Below are 25,818 nucleotides of genomic sequence, written 5' to 3'. Positions count from 1 at the left end.
TTTGTCAATGCGTTTCGTAATCAACTAATGAGCGTAATCTTTAAAAGCTTATTTACATTCGCGGCTCGTGGCTCGGCTCGCGGCTCGTCTCGTGTTCGCCTCGAGCTCGTAAGCTCATCGAGCTAATGATTACACTCTCGCCTCGTGGCTCGGCTCGTGGCTCGTCTCGTGACTCGGCCGCAGCTCGTAAGCTCGACGAGCTAATCGATTTTAAACACAAACGGCACGGTATAAGGTTTGTAACAGAATGATATAGTCGCACCAAACAAAGTCTGCAGTGGATTTGATAGCCCACGCAGTGTAAGTGTTATGTATACGTCATAATTCCCTAGAAGGTTGACATTTAAAATGACACTTGCACTGCGTGGGCTATCAAAATCGCTGCAGACTTTTTACGGTTTGACTATAGCTGAATGCGAATGTAACCAGCAAGCGCGCTTCCCACGCGAGCCCATCGGGTCTCCCCTTTGACTCGTGCCCAAAAAACCGCACCACCGCGCGAGCCTGGCGAGCGCGAGCCTAGCCGCGAAACGAGCCACCGCTCACTTGCGTCTCGTGGATTCACTCGCGGCTTGGCTCGTGGCTCGCACGTGGATGTAAACGCAGGTTTCGATTTTATTTTGTTCCATAGATTACAGTATCTTCATATACAACGAAAATGAAAAAAAAACATTTTTTTTGTAAAGTAAAAGCATGAAAAGCCGTAACGCTACGTCTTACGTAGGCGAACAACGCGCGAACGCGGCGCGGCGCGGCGCGGCGAAATCAATCCTTTGATGCCCATAGAAGTGTCCTACGTAAGCGATCTCGTTGCGAACGCGGTGCGGCGCGATTTGCACGCGAATGTCAGGCGCCGCGCCGCGTTCGCGCGTTGTTCGCCTACGTAAGACGTAGCGTCACAGTCTACCGCACCGCGACCTTGGTACACCCATTGCACCGCACAGATGGGCGTACCAGACAACGATCTTAGTCCGGTCGTTAGTTATTCGAAGGTGGCACACCGTACGTCCGTCAAAGACGCAGCTGTAAGTGAAAGTGTGAAATAGATTGTGCCTTCGGCCTCATACTAACAGACAATTTAATCTGATTAGCAGAAAATTGTTCCCGTTTGGAGTGGCGTTTATTAAAAAAGAAATCGATTTTTTTTTTAAACTTTTTATGGCCTGTTTAGATTCGCGGCTCGTGGCTCGGCTCGCGGCGCGTCTCGTGGCTCGCCTCCAACGCGTAAACCCGTCGAGCTAATGATTACACTCTGGCATCGTGGCTCGGCTCGTGGCTCGTCTCGTGGCTCGTAAGCTCGTCGAGCTAGTATATATTAAACAGTAACGACACGGCATAAGGTTTATAACCCAATGACAAGCCGAACGCGAGTGTAAACGCAAGCGCGCGTCCCGCGCGAGCCTCTTTGGCTCGTGCCCACAAATCCGCTTCTCCACGCGAAGCCCCCTCCAGACTATGTGCGTGAATCGCGGCGCGACGTCGCGGAGCGAACATATCGCGAAGTTGACGTAAGACTCCACACTCGCACACTTCACGGCGATTTCGCAGTTTGGTTTGCGGCAATATGGCGGAAAAGCATCAGCTGATCGAGTTTAACTGTTAGTTATCTATGGCATCATACGTGATTTAGCTGTTTTTCCATTTTGTTTTATTGTAAAACCGTAAAATATAGCTGCTTAATATAATATAATCATAATATAATTCATATTTATCTTGCCACAGAGGAGCCAAAATATTGTGTAATGTGGAGTCTTGCAAGTTCGCGCTTCGCGTCTCCTTTGACGCGGGCCGAAATACCGACAAAAAATGGAGAACAAGGCGCGAAGGCGTGAACAATCTGCGAAATCGACGCCACACTTGCGTTCGCGGCTTCGCCCGCGATTCACGCGCGTAGTCTGGAGGGGGCTCGAGACAGGCGAGCGCGAGCCAAGCCGCGAGACAACCCAGGAGCCCACCGCTTACACTCGCGTCTCGTGGCGCGGCTCGCGGCTCGACTCGTGGCTCGAGCGAGAATGTAAATCGCTTTTTACGTGTTTTTTCCTAGTCGCAACATTATTAACATTAGTCAAATATTTATTTATGTTTTATTACAAAGAAACAAAAAGTATTCACATGGAATAGCGTCTACGTAAAAATGTAAAGTTACTTAGTTTGCAGTGTTTCTTAAAATGTTTAGTTTCTTGTAAATATTATTAGTAACAAATTTAAATTAAAATGTACTGTGATTGACTTTTGATTTGTGACCTTGAATTTATAGCAGCTGTCAACTTAACCAACAAGCGAGTAAGGAGGTGATTAACTCTTCACCTTCACGAGAGTCGTAAAAATGGAATTTTCAGTTTTGTAGTAATTTTCCAAGATTTTCACGATGAGGAACGTAAATCCTCATCTCTTGGAGGACAAAATGGACGAGGCGGTGACGCACTACATCACCCACCAGCCCAGTGAAGTGAGTTTGTTTTGATGCTTGTTGACGCGACAAAAACCATCTCGGTGTTAGATCTGTACCGTACATAATTTCACTCTTCTTTTATCTTGTGTTTTGAATCAGTTATCCATTTCAATATTCATCTATAACTCATGAAACCAGATGAATAGAAATGTCATTTGTATATTTTAAATTTAGTAAAATGCTAATAATACTGAGGTATTTTATTAGTAGTTTGTATTCTGCTCGGTGTTGTTTCTGAGCTACATGTATTTTTTTATATATCTAAGCTTTTCTATGATTATATTTTGATCGATTTTAGCCTCCTAAAGGCCCAGAGTTTGTGCAAGTTTTGAATTTGAAACTTTCTTTTATTCCATTATAGTTCAAAATTTTATTTTAATTTGTTCTTTTTGAAGGAACTCAGGTCTTAGGAGGAGAGGGTTTGGTTTCCCAATACAATTATTTAGTTCAGTTGTTAAAATTAATGCTTGAATTCATTTCTTGAAGATAATGTTAGTCTCAGTTGGTGAAAATTTGCTAGACTGAAGCGTTTATGAAGCAATAACGTGAAATATATTGAGTGTAATTCCTTACACGGCTGGCAGAATTTGATAACTGGCGGGATATTTAAAATTTATGTAATTCTATTTTTTTTAGTTTCTTAATTTCTTAAATTTTTAACACGAGTTATCAACTTCTTCCCGCCGTGTACTGAATTAATGCTCGGCAACAGGTAACAGATTAAGGGTCATTCCATAAGAAACGCTACCAAAGGGTTGAAAAATGAAAACTGGTTTAAGAAGTCAAAACTAACCTATTTCCATAGAAAACATACCGAACCTTCATGTAACAAAAAAGAACCGATAAAAAATGTTTTTTTATGGTAGCTCCTGTACAAAAAATTTTTTTTTAATTTTTTTTTGCATTTAATCCTGTGATGTGGGGTGTCGTTGGATAGATCTTTCAAAATGAATAGGTGTCACCATCAACAAGTTTTTGATTAAGTGAATATTTTCGGAAATATTCGCATCGAAAGAAAAATAATTATGATATCTTCGAGAAACAGTTTTTATTGTTAAGATAATGTATTTTAAAATAATTCAGCAATAATTACTTATATTTTTAATCGAATTTATTAAAAAGACAATAATTTCAATAAAATGAGCCATAATTTCGTATAAATCTGTCTTAATTTCGTACTCGTAACACCCGAAACGAACCATGAGTAACACCCGAAACAGGTAATTTATTTTATTAAAATTAAATAAGAAGTGATACTAAGTGTTACTTCAGTGTTTCAGTAGACTATACTAACTATTATTACTTGACATAAATAAAACTGGAGCTTACTTGATAAAATTCGCTTAATTATGCATTTTGGTACTGATGGTCAGAAGGTATAGGCCAATTCGCGTAACACCCGAAACAGCTACTTTTTAGTGATTCTCTCGTTATTTCTCTTATACTTTAATAATGTGCGTACAGGAAAGGAAAATATTATCAAAGTAGTAGATGAATCAATAGTTATAACCTCCTAGTTCCTGTTACAATATCGAATAAAACCTTATTTTATGAGTTCAAGTGTAACACCCGAAACGGTGGAATGACCCTTAAGTAAAATGTTAATTGTTATCATGTTTTCTCCAGTCCGTTCATGTGGACGCAAACACACTGGCGCTGAACATACAAGAGGACGAAGGCAGCCGAGTCGTGACAGTCATGCCACAGAACTTCAGTCAGCAAATGTGCCGGTATAGTTAAATTTATATAATTTAAATCAAATTCACAGCCCGAACTTGAGAAGAGTGGCCCACGACAGACCCCAATGGAAAGAGCTAGAGGAGGCTTTTGCCAAGTGGCACACTGAGCTTAGAGACAACATACTTTAACTCAGAATAAAAGGGCTTAAGAGATAGATAGATTTTAATTTGTTCTACAGTAAGTGAGAAGTGACACTAGTATTACATACATTTAGGATCAAATTAAGGCATTAAAATGATTTCCAGCTTGCTGGGAATTAATTCTTTGAAACAATTACTGATCAATGTTACTCACCACCTAGGCTGGCTGGCTTCGGTGAAAATTTTAACAAACATTTGCGTTTGTGTATCAAAGTGAAAGGAGGCTATTTTGAAGACAATTAATTTTTGTTGCATAAAAAGAGTGTAGTTTTAATTTTTAACTTGACTTGTTTTGTTTTGATTTTTTCTTTTACATAACTGTAAGTAAAATAATTAAAAAAACGTGGTCAACGTATTTTTGGGCCACCCTGTATGTATATTGTATTGTTTTGGACGTGATTTTATATTTTTCTGAGACCCGATCTGAGACCTAAAATGGATAATATAGTTGCATTTAATCTTTCGCAGACAAGTATCAGTGGGGGAGCACGTGGAAGGGTGGGGGGAAGAAATGCTAGACCCAGACGGCCGGCTAGCAGCCATTGTGGCGCAGCTCGCCAAGTCCGGAGCCCCGCATTACCACCCACCACATAAGGTAACTTTTGTTATTCCGACTTCATCCTTAAGGTGCAGGGGGTCAACTAGCAATTGAGGCCTTTCTCTAGTTACCCTTTGTATGCCTTTGTTGATGCTACTGAATAAATAACCTTGATATTGTGTATTACAGTCAAAATTGTGTGTTACGTATACTTTGTAAGATTGGACTGTAGCCCTCACCATTTTGGGTAAGAGTGCCGCCACACATATCGGGATTCGGTGAATATTCGTGATGGCGTCCCTTTCATTTCGCTTGGATAGCGAGACACGCCATCACGAATATTCGCCGAATCCCGATATGTGTGACCGCAGCGTAATGCTAATGAAACAGACCGAACCAAATATTTGGTCACTTTTTATAAATTATAATGATATTTATTTTCAGCTAACCTCAGTGAGAGGTGATGTGGAGTCCTCAGTTATGCTAGATGGCCAATTGAGGCTTTTCAACGCGCAAACTTTGGTGAGTCTAATATTATTCTACTCATTTGTAAAGGCATTCATTGATTGTATAATATGTGACGTCCCACGGGTAAAGGTACCTTATGGCAGTTGGCGCTTACGCTATTATTAACGCCGCTCTAATACTACTGCGGTGCTACGCGACGTAAGCGCCAGCCGTCATAAGTTACCTTTTCCCGTAGAGAGTCACATATGTGTAAATTCGAAGAAAAAAATCATACCTTTGAATTTTTACAACCGTAATCGATGGCGCCATATGTCTTGTGGTAATAAAATTACGGGGACTTACATCTACATTGACTTAGCTGTAACATTCCATGGATGATTTTTTATTAGTCCTTTTACACTTATGTTAACTCATTGGTAAAAACTTGTATCTAACTATAAAATAATTACCTTTACAAGTTCAGTTTCTTTGACCTCTACAGTTCTACAGCGATATATTTCATAGACTAAAATCAGTGGTTTAGTTTTTAAGAAGCAGAAACGTCTGCGCACGATGCTATTTAAGCTTAGAATAAATAAAAGTGTCAGACTTGAACTCACGGGAATTAGGATCCTCTAGACCAGCGGTCGGCAACCTTTTAGCAGCCAAGGGCCAGCAGTTAACGAAGTGGACGCGGGCCGCACTTTGTTAGTATTTATGACTTTATCAGACATTGTCATTTGTCAATATTACATACAAAATAGCCAGATAGGCTCGCGGGCCGCTGGTTGCCGACCGCTGCTAGACCTATGTTGGAAAGATTCGATCCGGTGGTCTGCGAATTTATTTTTATATTTTTTATTATTAATTTACACAACATATTCCACATTATCATACAGAGCTGGTTCCTACACTAGGGCTTGCCTGTGTCGTAGGTAACCAATACAACAGAAAAAATTACACATGATGCGCGAAAATATAAATTAGCCTAAAAGGTTACATAAGCGATAGAACAGAATAAACGATGGAACAGAAAATTATATCGTATTACTTACATTGTTTTTGTCACATTCAGGAGCAGCAGGGTGACTCGATAGTTGTGCAAATGCCATCACTGCCACCTTTACCACCGCTGCAGGAGATGAAGCGGTGCTCCGATGCTGACTGGTTCAACAAATCCAAGAATAACCTCAAGGTATGTCAACTCTACCTTCTTTTTTTACCTTCTTAATGCGGTTTTCATCTATCAATTGAGTGATTGTTGAGGAAGGTTTAACCTCTAGCCGCCCAGAGACCTATAAAAAGATCTCCTGTCCCATTATAATTTGAACTTTGCGTTGACAAAATAAAGTTTCATTTTGCTTGGCAAGGTGTGACGTATGGGCGGCTAGAGGTTATGTGTATAATTTGTTAAGATTTTGTGTAACCTGTGCGAAGCCGGGGCCAGTAAATTATAATTTACCAAAAGTTGTAAAAGTTATACGTTATTACGTCATTAGGTAATGATTAAACTGACTATAGGTTACAGGTTATACTATAGGTATAGTGCCAGATTTCTTGTAAAACTCGATGGCACGATTGTTTTCTTAGATAATTCTTTACCATAAAATCAATACTGCTATAATAGTCCACAAATGTCCACAGACCAACAGCGTGCTAGACTCCGAAGGCCAAGTCCTGGAGTTGTCAGATGCTTCGCCGGGCCAGAACCGGCAGCCCAGCAAGAAGAGCCTGCCGCACAAGAAGCGAATATCACGGAAACTGAAGCGGAATACTGGCAACACTACTCCGCAGCAGGTCAGTGTATTGATTATTATAGTCTGTCAAGCCATTTCCGTCAGTAGAAAAAAAGGGTCCCATATAAAATTTGAATTTCGCGCCTTTTTCTACTGACAAAGTTGTTTGACCTATACTATACTAACTATACTATACTAACACAATTTTGACTAATAGTAATAATTTCAACTGAAACGGGATTTAATTACTTGTATTTTTTTGGCCTGACGTTTCGAACTTGACATTACGGTCGTGGTCACAGGCAGAGTCACAAACGAACGAGAACGAGAGAACGTAATGTCACGTTCAAAACGTCTGGTAAAAGTAAGTACACGCGATATAAGAATAAGGGTCGGTTGCACCAACCTGTTTGTATTGTTAAATTTTTAAATTTTTATGTATGGAAAGTTTCATAGTAAAGCGCCGGGGCGCGCCGGCTGACGTTGATCAGACTGTCAAATGTGGTTGGTGCAACTGGCCCTAAGCACACTCAGCGTCACGGAAATCGCACACCTCCATATGGTGCCAGCTATTGCGACCGATTCTAGCTCTTAGTGAAATGGTTATGTCTTAATTAATTTGACATAATTTGATAGCCAATTTAATAATCTATAATCTGATGTCTCTTTTGTTTACGTGTTTTATTTATTGATAAGATGATCGGCCTTTTAAATAAATCGCTTGCACCCGAAGACATGCGATTTCCATGACGCTGAGTGTAGATGCAGTCTGAAATAAATATATTGAAATTGATATTCGGAGACATACCCTTTCTTTTAATTCCCGTACAGTCGCCATCAGATATATCGGAGCGGCCAAGGCGCTCGCAAACATGAGCACGCCTCTATTGTCAGGGTGTTAGAGTGCGTGTTCAGATATTGTGAACACCTTGGCCGCTTCGATATATCTGATGGCGACTGTACATGCTCTAAACACCAAATTATTATTGTTTTCGCAGGACATAGTAGTGATCAGCTGCAACGACGAAGTGCAACAAGAGGAAATACTTCCCGACAACTATGTGACTCAAGTGCAGCACCAAACACATCTCGCTGACGACGCACACAATATCACGCACGAGGTAACATTTATACCACGACCGTGGTAAACAAGCGTGTGGCCCGCCTGATGACGCCCCACCGAAGCCTTTGTGCCCTTGCAACTACATATACTAAGGGGCCTACAGATTACCAGTTCGCCGGACGATTCAGTTTTTCGGAAATGTCACCTTTTGCGTTTGAATGGCATGCTGATATCCTTCAGCGAACTGGTAATATGCGGGCTCTTTTAAGGGGCCCACTGATTAACAGGCGTTCGGAACTGTCCAAATTTTGTTCTAACTGACAGGCCGATACCGTCTGGCGGACTGTTAATCAGTGGGTCTCTTTACACGCGAATGGCCGACATCCTTGGGAGCTCTGAAATACTTTACTCATCATCAGGAACACAACGCTAGAGGATTTTACTCGTTAAATTTGAATATTATTTATACCATTGTGATAAATGATGATGATCTTTCAGTACTTATTGAAGGGGAGTAACATAATTTTTACGAAATACTTAATTTCGCTGTGTTGTATGGGCTATATTTCAATTTGACATAGGGTCAACATTCAACATTTGATTCGACAACATTCGGTTCGACAGTGTGTTGACGCTTTTAAGGTTGGGCTTGGCACCGACATTTTTACCTTAAGTACTGATATCGGACCGTCTAGCATGAGTTTCGTTCTCGCGCGCGAGTCCATACTTGAAGTCGCGCAAGATGTATGGAGTCGCGCGCGAGAACGCACCTCATGCTAACAGGTCACACAACAGTGTGGCTCACTCCGCGATTTCGTCGCGTCGCTACAAGTACATGCGGCCCACACCAATTTTGGTGTCTAGCAGTAGTAGTTGCCGCGCACCGCTACGGAATGGACGCCTGCTCGCGCTTGCGCCGCCTTGCGGTCATATCTCTCGTAATAGACGCGTTTTGTTAGAGGGTGAATCTTTTGTACCTAGTACTAATAGTACAATTATTTATTCTGTTCTGATACTGACAAAATATAGCAAGTAAACAATATGTATACCTACGTTACGAATGGCCTTACTTTTTATATTGTAATTGTAATTTGTAACGCTTATTTAATTAATTTTGTGATTCCAGGTTCGGCCAGTGCTAATATGCTGCATATGCGGCGAGTACTACGGCGAGGAACAGCTGAAGTTCTACCAGCATCTCAAACAGCACTATGAACCACACGCCACCATCATTATCGAGAACCCTGTGTCTGACCTGGGAATAGATAAGGTATGAAACAAGAGGAATTATCAATATTACTATTAAATACTATACTATAGGACATTTTTACACAAATTGACTAAGCCCTACAGTAAGCTCAAGAAGGCTTGTGTTATGGGTACTCAGACAACGATATATATAATATATAAATACTTAAATAGGTACATAGAAAACAATCATGACCCAGGAAATATCTGTATCATCATACAAATAAATGCCCTTACCAGGATTCGAACCCGGGACCATTGGCCTCATAGGCAGGGTCACTACCCACTAGGCCAGACCGGTCGTCAAAACACCTTATCATTACACCTTATAAAACCTACGCTTCGCACGGGTTACACAAAACCTTAACAAAATATACACCAAAACCTTCCCCAAGCATTCTTCTACTGATAGGTGAAAACCGCATGAAAATCCGTTCAGTAGTTTTTGAGTTTATCGCGAACATACAACAGCTGAAGTTCTACTAGCATCTCAAGCAGAACTATGAACCACACGCCACCATCATTATCGAGAACCCTGTGTCTGACCTGGGAATAGATAAGGTATGAAACAAGTACAATTATCACTATTACTACTAAAATACTATACTATAGGACATTTTTACACAAATTGACTAAGCCCTACAGTAAGCTCAAGAAGGCTTGTGTTATGGGTACTCAGACAACGATATATATAATATATAAATACTTAAATAGGTACATAGAAAACAACCATGACCCAGGAAATATCTGTATCATCATATAAATAAATGCCCTTACCAGGATTCGAACCCGGGACCATCGGCTTCATAGGCAGGGTCACTATCCACTAGGCCAGACCGGTCGTCAAAACACCTTATCTTTACACGTTATAAAACCTACGTTTCGCACGTGTTACACATGACCTTAACATAATATACACCTAAACCTTCCCCAAGAATTCTTCTACTGATAGGTGAAAACCGCATGAAAATCCGTTCAGTAGTTTTTGAGTTTTTCGCGAACATACATACACACAAACAGACATACGCGGCGGGGGACTTTGTTTTATAAAATGTATACTCGTAGATGGATGTATTCAATTCCTGGGGCCCGTTTCTCAAAAGCTTGTAACTTGTAATACAAGCGGATGTCACTTTTTGACACCTTGTGTTAGAAACGGACTTCCACTTGTATTACAAGTTACAAGATTTTGAGAAACAGGCCACTGATTTTTTAGGCTGGTTTTAGTGTTGTGCGGACCGTCCGTGCGGATCGCTCCGCACCGCACCGCCAAATTGTATGAGAAAGCTGTCGGACGACCGTCCGCGCGGACCCGTCAGCTTTACTCTATAAACCATCACCCTGAACTTAATACATATAGGCAAAGAGAATAGATAGTATAGAGGGGTCCTGTCATAGTAAATTTAGTAGTCACCGTAAAATTACTGCCATCTATCGACACACGACTGAAACTCAAAATAAACACGTATACAATTATCAAAAAAATGTGTGTATATGGATAAATGATTTTATTATTTTTATATCATTTTTACCCATGTTTATTCCCCGATATCTATGTGTTAAAATTGTTCAATATGAAACGGGGTCGTCACGCCATCTAGCCGACCATAGGCAAAAGGTGTGTGCGCCATCTATCCGAGAATGTCTTTTTCTTGATTTCCGGGGCACGTTTTTTTCTTAGATTTTATTCATCTTATACGAAGTTATATATGTCTTTGATATATGTCTGGTGCGGAGCGATCCGCACGGACGGTCCGCGTGACACTAAAACCAGCCTTAAATTCTACCCTGAGTGACCACCATTACCATTATGATATTATTTTCTGTTTCAGATGACCAACACCTGTATAGAGGACAATGTCGCAAACCTACCAGACTCAATAGTCGAACTATCTTTAGAAAACACCGTCCCTAAAACTATGTACCAAACGATGGACAAACACATCCTGTACACGTCAAGCGACAAGACGCTCCAATACTCTAGTAATAAGCTCCAATATTCCATGGCAAGTATGGATAAAGAGGTGCCGAGTAACGAAGTGGAGAAAGCGGACTTGTATGATACTCTGGATAAGTTGGAGATGTATAATTGTATGAAGTGCAATAAGACGTTTAGAAAACAGAAGCAGTGTGAGGCACATATTAAGGAAGTACATGGAAAAGTAAGTTTCGCAAATTTTCTCATGTCCATTTTTCTTCATTTTTGACAATAACATCTCGGCTGATATAATAATAGAGGCCAAATCAAATTACTTTGATTCTCAGAGATGTTCTCTAAATTTGAATGTAATTAAAATATCGGTTATCGATAAAGCGAAGTAAAAATCACGATCTGTCACAGATGAAGGTTTGTTAATATTGGGCATTAGCTTATCGCTTCTGAACATATTATAATAATAAATAAATAAATATTGGGGACATCTGACACAGTACAACCTAGCCCTAAACTAAGCAAAGCTTGTACTATGGGTGCTAGGCGATGATATACATACTTATATAGATAAATACATACTTATATACATAGAAAACACCCATGACTCAGGAAAAAATATTAGTGTTCATCACAGAAATAAATCCCCCTACTGGGATTCGAACCCAGGACCATCGGCTTCGCAGGCAGGGTCACTACCCACTAGGCAAGACCGGTCGTTGAGATATTATAGGGAAGTTATGATGTGGAAGTACATAAAGGTAAGGGGTCTACCACTGTTAAGCTTATTTGGAGATAGTGAAACGCCAAAGATGACTTTATTACATACTTATATAGATAAATACATACTTATATACATAGAAAACGCCCATGACTCAGGAAAAAATATTAGTGTTCATCACAGAAATAAATCCCCTTACTGGCATTCGAACCCAGGACCACCGGCTTCGCAGGCAGGGTTACTACCCACTAGGCCAGACCGGTCATTGAGATATTATAGGGAAGTTATGATGTGGAAGTACATAAAGGTAAGGGGTCTACCACTGTTAAGCTTATTTGGAGATAGTGAAACGCCAAAGATGACTTTATTACATACTTATATAGATAAATACATACTTATATACATAGAAAACGCCCATGACTCAGGAAAAAATATTAGTGTTCATCACAGAAATAAATCCCCTTACTGGCATTCGAACCCAGGACCACCGGCTTCGCAGGCAGGGTTACTACCCACTAGGCCAGACCGGTCATTGAGATATTATAGGGAAGTTATGATATGGAAGTACATAAAGGTAAGGGGTCTACCACTGTTAAGCTTATTTGGAGATAGTGAAACGCCAAAGATGACTTTATTACATACTTATATAGATAAATACATACTTATATACATAGAAAACGCCCATGACTCAGGAAAAAATATTAGTGTTCATCACAGAAATAAATCCCCTTACTGGCATTCGAACCCAGGACCACCGGCTTCGCAGGCAGGGTTACTACCCACTAGGCCAGACCGGTCATTGAGATATTATAGGGAAGTTATGATGTGGAAGTACATAAAGGTAAGGGGTCTACCACTGTTAAGCTTATTTGGAGATAGTGAAACGCCAAAGATGACTTTATTCGTCAGATAATTTACTTGGACATTGTGAAACAGGCCCTTACAAATGTTGTTATTTATGTAACAGCTGGAGGATATGGGAGAGTTCAGTGAGCCTGAGGACCTGATGGAAGGGATCCACGTCGCCGTCGAGGGGGTGGAGCCCGCGGAGGGCGAGTCCTACGAACAGTCCCTACTTCCCCACCTCACAGTGGAGAACGGGACCGTTCATCAAGAACACGTGAGGCACTGGTAAGTTTTACTTCCACATACTCGACCCCCCCGGTCTCGCACAGGTACGTTACGTCGCCGTCGAGGGGGTGGAGCCCGCGGAGGGCGAGGCCTACGAACAGGCCCTACTTCGCCACCTCACAGTGGAGAACGGGACCGTTCATCAAGAACACATGAGGCATTGGTAAGTTTTACTTCCACATAGGTAGGTAGGTCCAACTTCGAGAAGGAGGTCAACCGCCAAATCCAACTCGGTTGGGCAGCGTTAGGGAAACTACGTAATGTCTTTTCGTCCGACATACCTCAGTGCCTCAAGACGAAAGTCTTTAGTCAATGTGTGTTACCAGTGATGACTTACGGCTCCGAAACGTGGTCTTTCACTATCGGCCTCATCTCAAAATTCAAAGTCGCTCAACGAGCTATGGAGAGGGCTATGCTCGGAATTTCTCTGCGTGATCGAATCAGAAATGAGGAGATCCGTAGACGAACTAAAGTCAACGACATAGCCCACCGGATTAGCAAGCTGAAGTGGCAATGGGCAGGCCACATTGCGCGCAGAGAAGATGGCCGTAGGGGTCGAAAAGTGCTCGAGTGGAGACCACGGACTAGCAAACGCAGCGTAGGACGTCCACCCACAAGATGGACGGACGACCTTGTTAAGGCCGCCGGAAGACGCTGGATGCGGATCCCTTCCAACCGGTACGAGTGGAGGTCCAAGGGGGAGGCCTATGTTCAGCAGTGGACGTCTTATGGCTGAGATGATGATGATGACTTCCACATACTCGACCCCCCGGCCTCACACAGGTACGTCGCCATCGAGGGGGTGGAGCCCGCGGAGGGCGAGGCCTACGAACAGGCCCTACTTCCCCACCTCACAGTGGAGAACGGGACCGTTCATCAAGAACACGTGTGGCATTGGTAAGTTTTACTTCCACATACTCGACCCCCCGGCCTCGCACAGGTCGCCGTCGAAAGGGTGGAGCTCGCGGAGGGCGAGGCCTACGAACAGGCTTTACTTCCCCACCTCACAGTGGAGAACGGGACCGTTCACCGAGAACACGTCAGGCACTGGTAAGTTTTACTTCCAAACTTTTTTATAAGGTGTAGTGATTTTGCTTTAGCACTACGACATTCAAATATGACGCTCTCAATCAAAAGGTACCACATTGTCATTCCGACATTCGGGCATTCCGACAGGTTATTCGTATAAAGATACAAGCAAATTTCTTCTTTATGATAAGCGACAAATAATGGTACCTTAAACCACTTGGTTTTGGAATGATAACGTAACAAATACGTTGCTGTGCCCTAACAGGGCGTCACATGAACAGCTTATATTTAAGAACACCTGTACCTGCTATTTGATATGCAATAAACGATTTCAATTTCAATTTCAAATAATAGTCATACCGGAACATATTGAGTTAATTTGTTTTTCAATTAACTAGGTAATTTGGTAGGTTTTTTTTATGGCAATGATCCATTTTTTTCCGCCAGGTACATGCGCGGCAACCAGCCGACCGCGTGCGGGCCGGACGCGTACTGTCCGGTGTGTCCGGCGCGGCCGGACCACCAGAACGACTCGCAGCTCAAAGGTACAGATGTAGTGTAGCCCATAATTATGTTCCATCGTATTTTCACGGAAATGTACGAACGTGTTTTGCTATTTCAGTCAGTCTCGGTACAAATATACTTAAGTTGACTGAAGTAGCATGACAAATACGAACGTTTCCGATAAAAAAATACGATGGAAAACAATTATGCACTACATCTGTAGACTGACGACAGTTTAAATTCAATAACGAGATTGATTGATTTAACCCACTTTAAAATAACATAACGGGATTCGAACCCAGGACGTCCAGCTTCGTGGGCAGTTTCCTTACTAAAGTGTAATTCTATAGAACTTGCTAACTATGTAAACAAACCGCCATATTAAAACTGTCACTGAATGATGATTTCAGTATGGTGGTTTGTTTACATAGTTAGCAAGTTCCATAGAATGACACTTTAATCAGATATATGTCAACGTGTACAGAGGAAGTCTTCCAAAGAATATTCGACGTAGAAGTGCCGGCGGCTGAGAACTCCAATTTCGCCGACAACATAATACCGGACACCGAGATACCGGAGCCCGAGAAACCGGACGAGAAGCCCGAGAAAGGGAAGAAGGGGAAGAGCTTCGAGTGCCCGCAGTGCGGGCGCGTGTTCCAGCACAGGTTAGTTTAAATAAATAAAATCTTAACGTCTACAGAGAAAGTCTTCCAAAGAATATTCGACGTAGAAGTGCCGGCGGCTGAGAACTCCAATTTCGCGGACAACATAATACCGGACACCGAGATACCGGAGCCCGAGAAACCGGACGAGAAGCCCGAGAAAGGGAAGAAGGGGAAGAGCTTCGAGTGCCCGCAGTGCGGGCGCGTGTTCCAGCACAGGTTAGTTTAAATAAATAAAATCTTAACGTCTACAGAGAAAGTCTTCCAAAGAATATTCGACGTAGTAGTGCCGGCGGCTGAGAACTCCAACTTCGCGGACAACATAATACCGGACACCGAGATACCGGAGGCCGAGAAACCGGACGAGAAGCCCGAGAAAGGGAAAAAGGGGAAGAGCTTCGAGTGCCCGCAGTGCGGGCGCGTGTTCCAGCACAGGTTTGTTTCGTTTTTAGGATTCCTTACCTTTCAAAATTTCTCTGGTCAAAATAACTTAACCTGCGTGCGTGAGTATGGACACAGCAGTCTTCTTTTTTTAATCGTCCATGCGAATATTGCTCATAATATAACTGCAGATGTAGTGCATAATTGTTTTCCATCGGATTTTCTCGGAAACGTTCGTATTTGTTTATCATACTACTTTAGTCAACTTTAGTACTTTTTGTAACAAGACTGACTGAAATAGACACGCGTCACGTTTCCGTGAAAATACGATGGAAAATTTATGTAACTACATCTGTAATATAATATTGTTATTACAGAAACAGCCTGTTGTACCACGTGCTATCACATAAGGGGAAGCAACATGTATGCCGCGAATGCAATAAGGGCTTCTACACGTCGGGCGCACTAAAGGTACCATCGCCCACACTGTTAACTGCACATCGGTGGACCTTATGCCTTTTGTAATAAGGTCCACCTATATACAATTTAGGAGTGTTGCTCTTTTTAGGGTTCCGTACCCAAACGGGTCCCTATTACTAAGACTCCACTGTCCGTCCGTCTGTCTGTCACCAGGCTGTATCTCATAAACCGTGATAGACAGTTGAAATTTTCACAGATGATGTATTTCTGTTGCCGCTAAACAACAAATACTAAAAAGCACGGAACCCTCGGTGGGCGAGTCCGACTCGCACTTGTCCGGTTTTTTACTAACAGCAACACTTAAGAGGGAGGGCTGGCAAACTTAGGGCCACTTGCACCATCCCACTAACCCGGTGTTAGCCGGTTAAACCTGGAGTTACCATAGTTACCATACACTTTGACACTGGGTTAACGGTTTTACCGGTTAACCCCGGGTTAGTGGGATGGTGCAAGTGGACCTTTTTTATATTGAATTTTTACTCGTTTTAATCAAGAGCCGACTAGACTGTTTGCAAAGGCCAAACCATTAAAAGGTCAAAGTTGGCTTGATAGAATAATTAGTGATATAGGGTGGCATTCCACCCGTCCAATGTCTTTGTCCAACGCGTATTTTGTCTCACATTTTTCTTAACGACAGAGTGAGACGCAATGAGATTGGACCAAAATATTCGAATACCACCAATAGCAGAGAGTTCTGATGAGCAAAATTTTAAATATTTTTATTTTTATTTTTAACATAATAAATAAGTTTGTAATTCATTGTAATTCTCAGACATTTCCCAGTGCCGTTCAATAACAGACCTTATGTGTATGTCGTTTAGATCCACAAGCGAGTGCACAACGGCGACCGGCCCTACAAGTGCGAAGAGTGCGACCGAGAGTTCCGGCAGTGGAGCGACCTCAAATACCACAAGGTGTCGCTACACTCCAACCAGGTAAGAATTATTTTTTACTAGAGCGCAAAACGCTTCGCTGAGTTGAAAATATTGATTCATATCACAGACAAAACATCCTCCAGACTGAGCATAGTCGCGCTACCCCCTCTGCCACGCATACGGTAATTTTACTCCATGTTCAAGTCGAAAGTGTCTTTGTGTGATGTCCGTGTTTTTGAACGGACCAATCACGGCACGGGACTTCGTTCACCTCGCCCCGCGCATTTTTGGAATCATCGGTTGCATGAAATAATTCCTCTAAACTCGGTCTAGAGGATTCCTAGTCTATGATTCATATCTTTCGCTCGCGGTGATATGTATCACTCATTTCGCTCATTGCTTTCATTTCGCTCAGTGGATCTGTGAGCTATATTTTTGACGAATAGAGACAGATGTCAATCAATCAGATACACACAGCTATAAGTGCGACCAAGATGGAAAATCACGCGATACGATCCCGCCATGTTTTGCCGACACCCTCCGAATATTTCCGAACAGCTCCGAAACCTATTCGCATCGTGTCACTCGCTCGTCACGCTCGGCCGGCTCATTCGAATCATGAGTGGTAAAGAGCGAGCAAGGTACACTGAGATAAATGAGTTACTGAGCGAAATGAGCGAGTTGAATCTTCACTGAGTTGAAGAGCGAGTGAGTTCAGTCAAATAATACAGTTCATTTAAATCACTCACTCGTGAATGACATGTCTACTCTTTACCTGACAGCCCAACACGAAGGAGGCTAATGTACTATCACACTCCGCGATTGTTATGCCATTTAGGGTCGTAGCTAAACTGGTTGTTCAATAACTTGCGCTATGGAATGTCCAATAAGCTAGAACCCTAAATGGTTCAACAATCACGGAGCGTGACTGTACCTATCAGTAGGTGTATGTTATTTGGCACGTATCACGGATGTAATTAAGAAGTGAACAATATGACGACGATTACTTAGACTTCATATTGTAAAAAGAAATAATAGTAGTTTATGTGACTGCTACATAATGAGAGGCATTAAAATACGAGTGTGGGTTTAAGAAACGAACGTTAGTGAGTTTCTTAATAGGATCACACGAGTGTTTTAATGCCTAATTATGTACAGTTACATACACTACTTTATCTAAACACATACTTAAAACTAACTAAAAGATAAACTGTACGTCAAATGGTGGTGAATGAAAACTTTTTTCACGCATGTCACACATCCTTAGTTTTTTTAAATTCTAGACAAAAGAATGAAGTCCCTATTCTCATGTCACTCGAGATCAAAATGTCGTGCGGTTTATATTTAAAAAACATACTAAATTGACGTTTCGTATCGATAACTGTTTTAATATCTATGGATACTAGAATAGAGACCTACTTGAGTTTTGACTGCTGTTCCAAATTTAAACTCATAACCTACAAAAATCTATAACGTTATGTACATTAAAGTACAAATTTTCCTACTACCACAGATAAGAAAGTTCTCATAGTAAAATTGATTGTAATAAAGCTTATCATTTCCTACGGTTTTTGAACGTATTATAGAGCACTAATGACATGTGTGTAGATAAAAATGATAATCGACATATGTCGAACCTTTAGGGGCATACAATGTCTAAATATCAGAAAGTCAGTGTCATATATTATGGTATGTGTTAATGTTTAAAGTGTATAAAATACTAGTTGAATTAAGTTCAATTATTCATTTATTTTAAACTTTACTGTACATCAGAAAAGGTACAAATGGCCGACTGCATGACTTATAGCATTTTCTACTTGTCAACCTAGGGCCACACAGAAAAATATCAAGGTGATATTGTCAGTATGCTTGTTATATTTTACAGAAACATTTCAAGTGCGAGTTCTGTAGCAAAGAATTCGCTCGCAAATATTCGCTGAGCGTCCACCGGCGAATTCACACCGGCGAGCGCAACTATAAGTGCGAGTATTGCAACAAAAGCTTCCGCGCCTCCTCCTACCGGCTCTCGCACATGCGGACTCACACAGGTCAGTTGCTCTCTATAGATTACAAATACTCGCTGAGCGTCCACCGGCGAGCGCAACTAAAAGCGCGAGTATTGCAACAAAAGCTTCCGCGCCTCCTCCTACCGGCTCTCGCACATGCGGACTCACACAGGTCAGTTGCTCTCTAGAGATTACAAATCCTCGTTGAGCGTCCACCGGCGAATCCACACCGGCGAGCGTAACTACAAGTGCGAGTATTGCAACAAAAGCTTCCGCGCCTCCTCCTACCGACTCTCGCACATGCGGACTCACACAGGTCAGTTGCTATCTATAGATTACAAATATTCGCTGAGCGTCCACCGGCGAATCCACACCGGCGAGCGTAACTACAAGTGCGAGTATTGCAACAAAAGCTTCCGCGCCTCCTCCTACCGACTCTCGCACATGCGGACTCACACAGGTCAGTTGTCTCTATAGATTATAAATATTCACACAGGTCAGTTGCTCGCTGAAGCTCCGTCCCTCCGTACTTTAATAGCTCTCCAGGTACATTGTCGACGCCCATCGCTTTCTTGTTTTGTTGTTGTTGTATGGCAGTGATAACCTCACGCAATAACAAAGGCTCATCCAGTTTTTGTTCAGTAGGCAGAGCTGGTATCGAGTTAATATGCTGCATATCTGCAGCACGGTCAATATTTAACAAGCTGTTAAAATGTTCTGCCCACCTCTTGAGCACGTCAAGCTTATTGGTAACAAGTTGAGTTCCGTCGGAGGACTTTAACGGCACAGAACTTCGCTTTATCGGACCAATAAGCTGGCGGATCTCATTATGAAACGCACCCAACTGGTTCGTGTCAGAAAGCCATTGTATACTTCCCTGATTTTTCTCCGAAGAAGAGTTCCATTCTGCTTGACTGCGTCTGTTCGGTCACTACGATTCAAACGCAACAGGGCCCGGTGTTTCCTAAGTGCTTCAGTCAGAGTTCAGAGCGCAACTACAAGTGCGAGTATTGCAACAAAAGCTTCCGCGCCTCCTCCTACCGACTCTCGCACATGCGCACTCACACAGGTCAGTTGCACTCTATAGATTACAAATATTTGCTGAGCGTCCACCGGCGAATCCACACCGGCGAATCCACACCGGCGAGCGTAACTACAAGTGCGAGAATTGCAACAAAAGCTTCCGCGCCTCCTCCTACCGGCACTCGCACATGCGAACTCACACAGGTCAGTTGTTCTCTATAGATTACAGGTATTCGCTGAGCATCCACCGCTGAATTCACACCGGCGAGCGCAACTACAAGTGCGAGTATTGCAACAAAAGCTTGCGGACTCACACAGGTCAGTTGCTCTCTATAGAATACAAATACTCGCTGAGCGTCCACCGGCGAATCCACACCGGCGAGCGCAACTACAAGTGCGAGTATTGCAACAAAAGCTTCCGCGCCTCCTCCTACCGGCTCTCGCACATGCGGACTCACACAGGTCAGTTGTTCTCTATAGATTACACATATTCGCTGAGCGTCCACCGGCGAATTCACACCGGCGAGCGCAACTACAAGTGCGAGTATTGCAACAAAAGCTTCCGCGCCTCCTCCTACCAGCTCTCGCACATGCGGACTCACACAGGTCAGTTGCTCTCTATAGATTTCAAATATTCGCTGAGCTTCCACCGGCGAATTCACACCGGCGAGCGCAACTACAAGTGCGAGTATTGCAACAAAAGCTTCCGCGCCTCCTCCTACCGGCTCTCGCACATGCGGACTCACACAGGTCAGTTGTTCTCTATAGATTACACATATTCGCTGAGCGTCCACCGGCGAATTCACACCGGCGAGCGCAACTACAAGTGCGAGTATTGCAACAAAAGCTTCCGCGCCTCCTCCTACCGGCTCTCGCACATGCGGACTCACACAGGTCAGTTGCTCTCTATAGATTACAAATATTCGCTGAGCGTCCACCGGCGAATTCACACCGGCGAGCGCAACTACAAGTGCGAGTATTGCAACAAAAGCTTCTATATCTACTTGGCCTGCAATCCTTCGTTTCCCGGCCTCTATAGTTATGTAATACTATTTTATTCCGTTAACACCACACCGCTGCACCGAAAATGCTATAAAATTTACCATGTCTGTTTATCACTGTTCCAACATCAATCACACCACACTTGAAACATAATCTATCAATCAAATTCAAGTATATGAATCACGATTCTACTCTTGTTTCAGGCGACAAACCGTTTAAATGCTCGACGTGCGGCAAGTGCTTCCGCGTGGCCGGCGACCTGCGCCGCCACGCGCTCACCCACGACAAGCTCGCCCGCGACAAGCACCCGCGCGTCAAGCACCAACCCGACAAGTCACCCAAAAAACCAAAGGACAAAGACCACAAGAAAAAACCGACCACCACCACCACCAAACTACCCATCCTAAAAAGCATCCTGGACAAAAAATCACCCAAAAGCAAAAAGAAAATCGGCGCACCCAACGTTACCGTCGATCCTGACAAAGAGTTCAAAATCAATAGCGAATTCACGAACAATGTGGAAGTATTCGACAGTAGAAATTACAAGTTTAAAGAGATTTATGTGGGCAAAGAGGAACAATTACGGCAGTATGAGTTAGAAGATAGGTTACCCGATGAGAGGAATTTTGCAGTGCTCAAACCTATGTTCAGACCGAACGATTCTATAGAACCGGAGAAAGTTTACGACAGGAGTGAGAATACTGATGGTAAAATGGCCGTTTTCACGCAAGTAGAAAAGAAGGAATATGCCTCGATAGTGTCAAATACACAGGTCACACTGGCTGATATTAATAGACATTTGGAGAGAGAGCCGAGGGAAGTTAGGAGCGACAGTCTGAACGGAGAGGCGATAGAAAATGGAATACTTGAGAGGTTGGCGGCTTTGTACAATATACCGGCGGTATGAGAGATGTGTGTCCTTCGAACAAATTCAGTTGTACCTGTCTAACTCCGTGGCCTCCGCGATGAAACAGTTTATAATTCCATTATAAACTATATATCTGACCGACAAGTAAACTAAATGTAAAAAAATGTAATGAATCCGTAACTCTACGCTGCGCTTAAAAACGCGCATTACTGATGTTGGAACTAAGTCCGCCAAGCTGAAATGGGACTGGGCCGGCCATGTCTGTCGCATGCACCCAGAGAGGTGGGCCAGCCAGAAGAGCTGGTAGGCCCAGACGGAGATGGCGGGACGACCTGGACGCATATCTTAACGACTGGCCGGAGGTTGCTCAAAACCGAGACGAGTGGAAATCGAGGGGGGAGGCCTTTGCCCAGCAGTGGGACACCGTATAGGTATATAATAATAATAATAACGCTAAAAGAGCAATTGAGGGTGGTATTCCATCTGCCAATTAATACGGTCCAATGTCATTGCGTCTCACTCTCTCATTAAGCAAAATGTGGGACAAAATACATGTTGGACATTTTTTTGACCGGAGATTAGTTCATTTGCGAATGAACCATTCAGTTTAGATCCTTACGGAAGGACCAAACTTAGTGAAATTTACTTTTTTATTTAAGCTTTTTACTAACTAAATTGTAAGAAATACGACCTGATGATGTACCTATTGTATTTAAATGTACAGTGTAGAACATTCTATATAATTAGGTATAAGTGTTGATAATGGTGACATTTACGCATAGTTACTGTTTTCAAATAAAAGGGGTGCGTCTTATCTGAACGAAATAAAATACCTTTCCGAAAATTATAATGATCGTGTATAAATATGTATACACGACCTTATTGCCCATAAATTATATTAAGGTAGTGTATACATATTTTAGGAACTTTGTCCGTATCGATATTTGTAGACGTGGCTGTATTATTATTCTGTGGCCTTAAGATGACTGGATCGGTATAATTTGTCTTGCAGAAAGGTCTCTAGGTACTTCCTTTTCAAATGTGCATATGAATTTGATCCTCCTACAAATGGGCATTAGATGAGTGTAAATTTGAAATCAACGGTTCTTTTGGTGATATTTAAGTATTACAAATATAAAATTATTGTTTCAATATAGGGTTAATGCTGAACTGCATAATTGTTTCCATTGTATTTTCTCGGAAACGTTCGTATTTGTCATACTACTTCAGTCAACCTCAGTACTTTTTGTACCGAGACTGACTGAATAAGCAAGACACGTTCGTACGTTTCCGTGAAAATACGACGGAAAACAATTATGCAGTACATCAGACTGTACTCGATACTGCCCCTATTATTTGGCATCTTTAATCATAATAATAGTTATTTTTGTGTTCCTAACAAATGTATGACGTCGGAACAAGCTAACACTGCACATACTTTACAGTGACAAAGTGAAGTAGTGTCATCACAAACGTCCAAATACTATGAGAATAGCACGTTAATAATGGCATTTTCACACCGTCAAAGTAGGTAATGAGTTAGCTTAGACGGAATCTAGCAATAAATTATTATAATAAAAGTAGGCTAAGAGTTAGTCCCGGAAAATCGTTGATTCTGATATTTAACTCCATATTCCATAAATAACGATACTTTTACCTAAATGGTTAATTGAAAGTACCATCAAGAAATGCTATAAAAGTTAAACTTAGTCATGTTTAAAAAAAAACATGTAAAGTATTTAACTATCCTCGTATTCGACATGAAAAGTAGTGTTTAACTGGGGTTAAAGGCAGCATTTCAGCCTCGGACTATTGGCGCTCTCACTGCATTCGAATGCCAAACTACCTCAGAAGAAATGAGTGCCTTTCATCTCTTGGTTAACAATCTACCGTCGACATCACTTGGTTTTCTGCATAAAACACCTAAAGAGGCAGAGGTCCACAACGCTTGATGTCAGGTGTCATTACTGTTGTATTCGTTCCGATTGTATCGAAATCGAAGTTGCTGTAAAACTTCACAAAAAAGGTTTAGAGTCTGATTCTGTGATCTAGAGTCCAATGTCATCTGGAATGAAGTATAGTTAACTAGACAGATAGCCTACCGCGAACCACGTTCGACGTGTTGCCTCTCTGTCGCACTTGTAAATTCATACGTAAGCGTGACACCGTCAACACGTCGAAAGTAGTTCGCGGTAGGCCCTCAGGTTTGTTTCTCAAAATCGTTAACCATTTTCCGGGACTAGTTCTCTGTCTATAATGGTGGTCACACACTTGCTGTTATATATAACTTTATATAACATTGTGTGACAAGGACGACACTAGTGTTTTATTATGTTGTCCCAGTGACACAATGTTATATAACGGTATATAACAGCCAGTGCGGGACCACCATAACATAACATCACATAATATACTGTGGGACTGTATAAATAGCATAATAAAATGACCAAATTACTATTGATCAATTGAAGAGTGTAAACATTTTTTTCGTTGTAAATATTTTTTACACATTATTTACATCAGTTTTCTCATATAGATATATTATAATTATCTTATATAATTGTGTAAAAATGACTGATAGCTGTATAAATTAGTTTATAACTTAAAAGTCATAAGAACACTTTCTTAAATAATAATAATATTTAAATGATCGCCGCAGCTCTAGGTAATAGGTAGATAGGTACCTACTGTAATATATCTAATATCTAATATAATATGAAATATGAAAGTTCTAGAAAAATACCTTTTATATGAAAGGCTTTTTGAAGCCCATCACGATTAATTTCTATATGAAGCAGAAACGTACAAAACGATACCGCAATACTTAGAAATATAAATGGAAAACATCCGTATCGGGCGAAACTGGAACTTGGGACTCCGAGATATCAACCCGCCTCTGTACCAACTAAGCTACCGATACTTACTCGTTGACAGCTAGAGCGTAGTGTTGAGATCTTATCAGCCAGCGGGCTAGTACAGTCAGCAGCAGAAGTTGTTAAACGGGCGAGGTGTTCAAAACGATTTTGACGCTACTTTATTGTTAAGAGAATAAGAGCGTGTCAAGGTAATTTTGAACACCTCGCCCGCTTAGCAACTTCTGCTGCTGACTTTACAATATGTTATGTACGACCGTAATCTGTTAAACAAAAGCCACATTGTTTCTTTTCTGCGAGCGGTGGACTCCCGTTTTGAGCGAGTGGCAAAGCAACAATGTCGTTTAAAAAGCTGCTGTATCGTAGTGGTTTTAAGGTTAAAATCTATGTACGCTCGCCTACATTGAGGTGGTCGATCGTTCTACATTAATCTTAAAACCACCACGATACAGTCGCTTTTTAAACGACATTGTTGCTTTGCTGTATGTCGAAAATTCGTATTAACGCATTCACTGCCAGGGGGCGTGGCCTAGGAACAAACTTGTATGTCGGTGGACACACATGTGCGTCGGGGGCAGTGAATGTGTTAAGTATATCCCGGAGTCGCGAGTTAGAAACTCGACCGAGACAGGATCTCATTGCCAATTTTCCTTTATTTTGAAGCATTTTTAGGATGTGTAAAATTACTAATGAAGACCATAAAAGTGATGGCATTAAACTGGGTAGGGGTTTTTTGTGGATGATTAATTAATTAAATGCCTAGGTGTGAATAATTGATGTACATTACCTACTAAAACTTGAAAACTGTATTATACTATTGTACATTTTTGTAATTTACATTTAATATTAGTTAAAAAAAGAATAAACAGGATTTCTATTATTTACTTGTTTTAATAATTAACGGACTAAATTACCTGTGGGGGACGATCAATGTTCAGTGACTATAGATGACTGTGTGATATAATTATA

The 25,818-nt window shown here is 41.8% G+C and overlaps 1 protein-coding gene across 1 annotated transcript; it reads left to right on the top strand.

Moving 5' to 3' along the window:
• The first annotated feature begins 2,318 nt into the window (after positions 1–2,318).
• On the top strand, positions 2,319–25,729 carry LOC134666847 (uncharacterized). Its single transcript, XM_063524164.1, has 16 exons — positions 2,319–2,449; positions 4,079–4,182; positions 4,801–4,927; positions 5,315–5,392; positions 6,393–6,512; positions 6,962–7,114; positions 8,052–8,174; positions 9,243–9,386; positions 11,197–11,526; positions 12,983–13,146; positions 14,623–14,720; positions 15,164–15,344; positions 16,100–16,193; positions 17,024–17,137; positions 18,963–19,125; positions 21,312–25,729. Exons 1-16 carry the CDS (start codon positions 2,369–2,371, stop codon positions 22,013–22,015), a joined length of 2,778 nt encoding a protein of 925 aa, XP_063380234.1. The 5' UTR covers positions 2,319–2,368; the 3' UTR covers positions 22,016–25,729.
• The last annotated feature ends 89 nt before the right edge of the window (positions 25,730–25,818 follow it).

The sequence above is a fragment of the Cydia fagiglandana genome, chromosome 8 (genome assembly GCF_963556715.1).
Source record: "Cydia fagiglandana chromosome 8, ilCydFagi1.1, whole genome shotgun sequence".
Lineage (NCBI taxonomy): Eukaryota > Metazoa > Arthropoda > Insecta > Lepidoptera > Tortricidae > Cydia > Cydia fagiglandana.
This window is presented reverse-complemented; position numbering and strand designations above follow the sequence as displayed.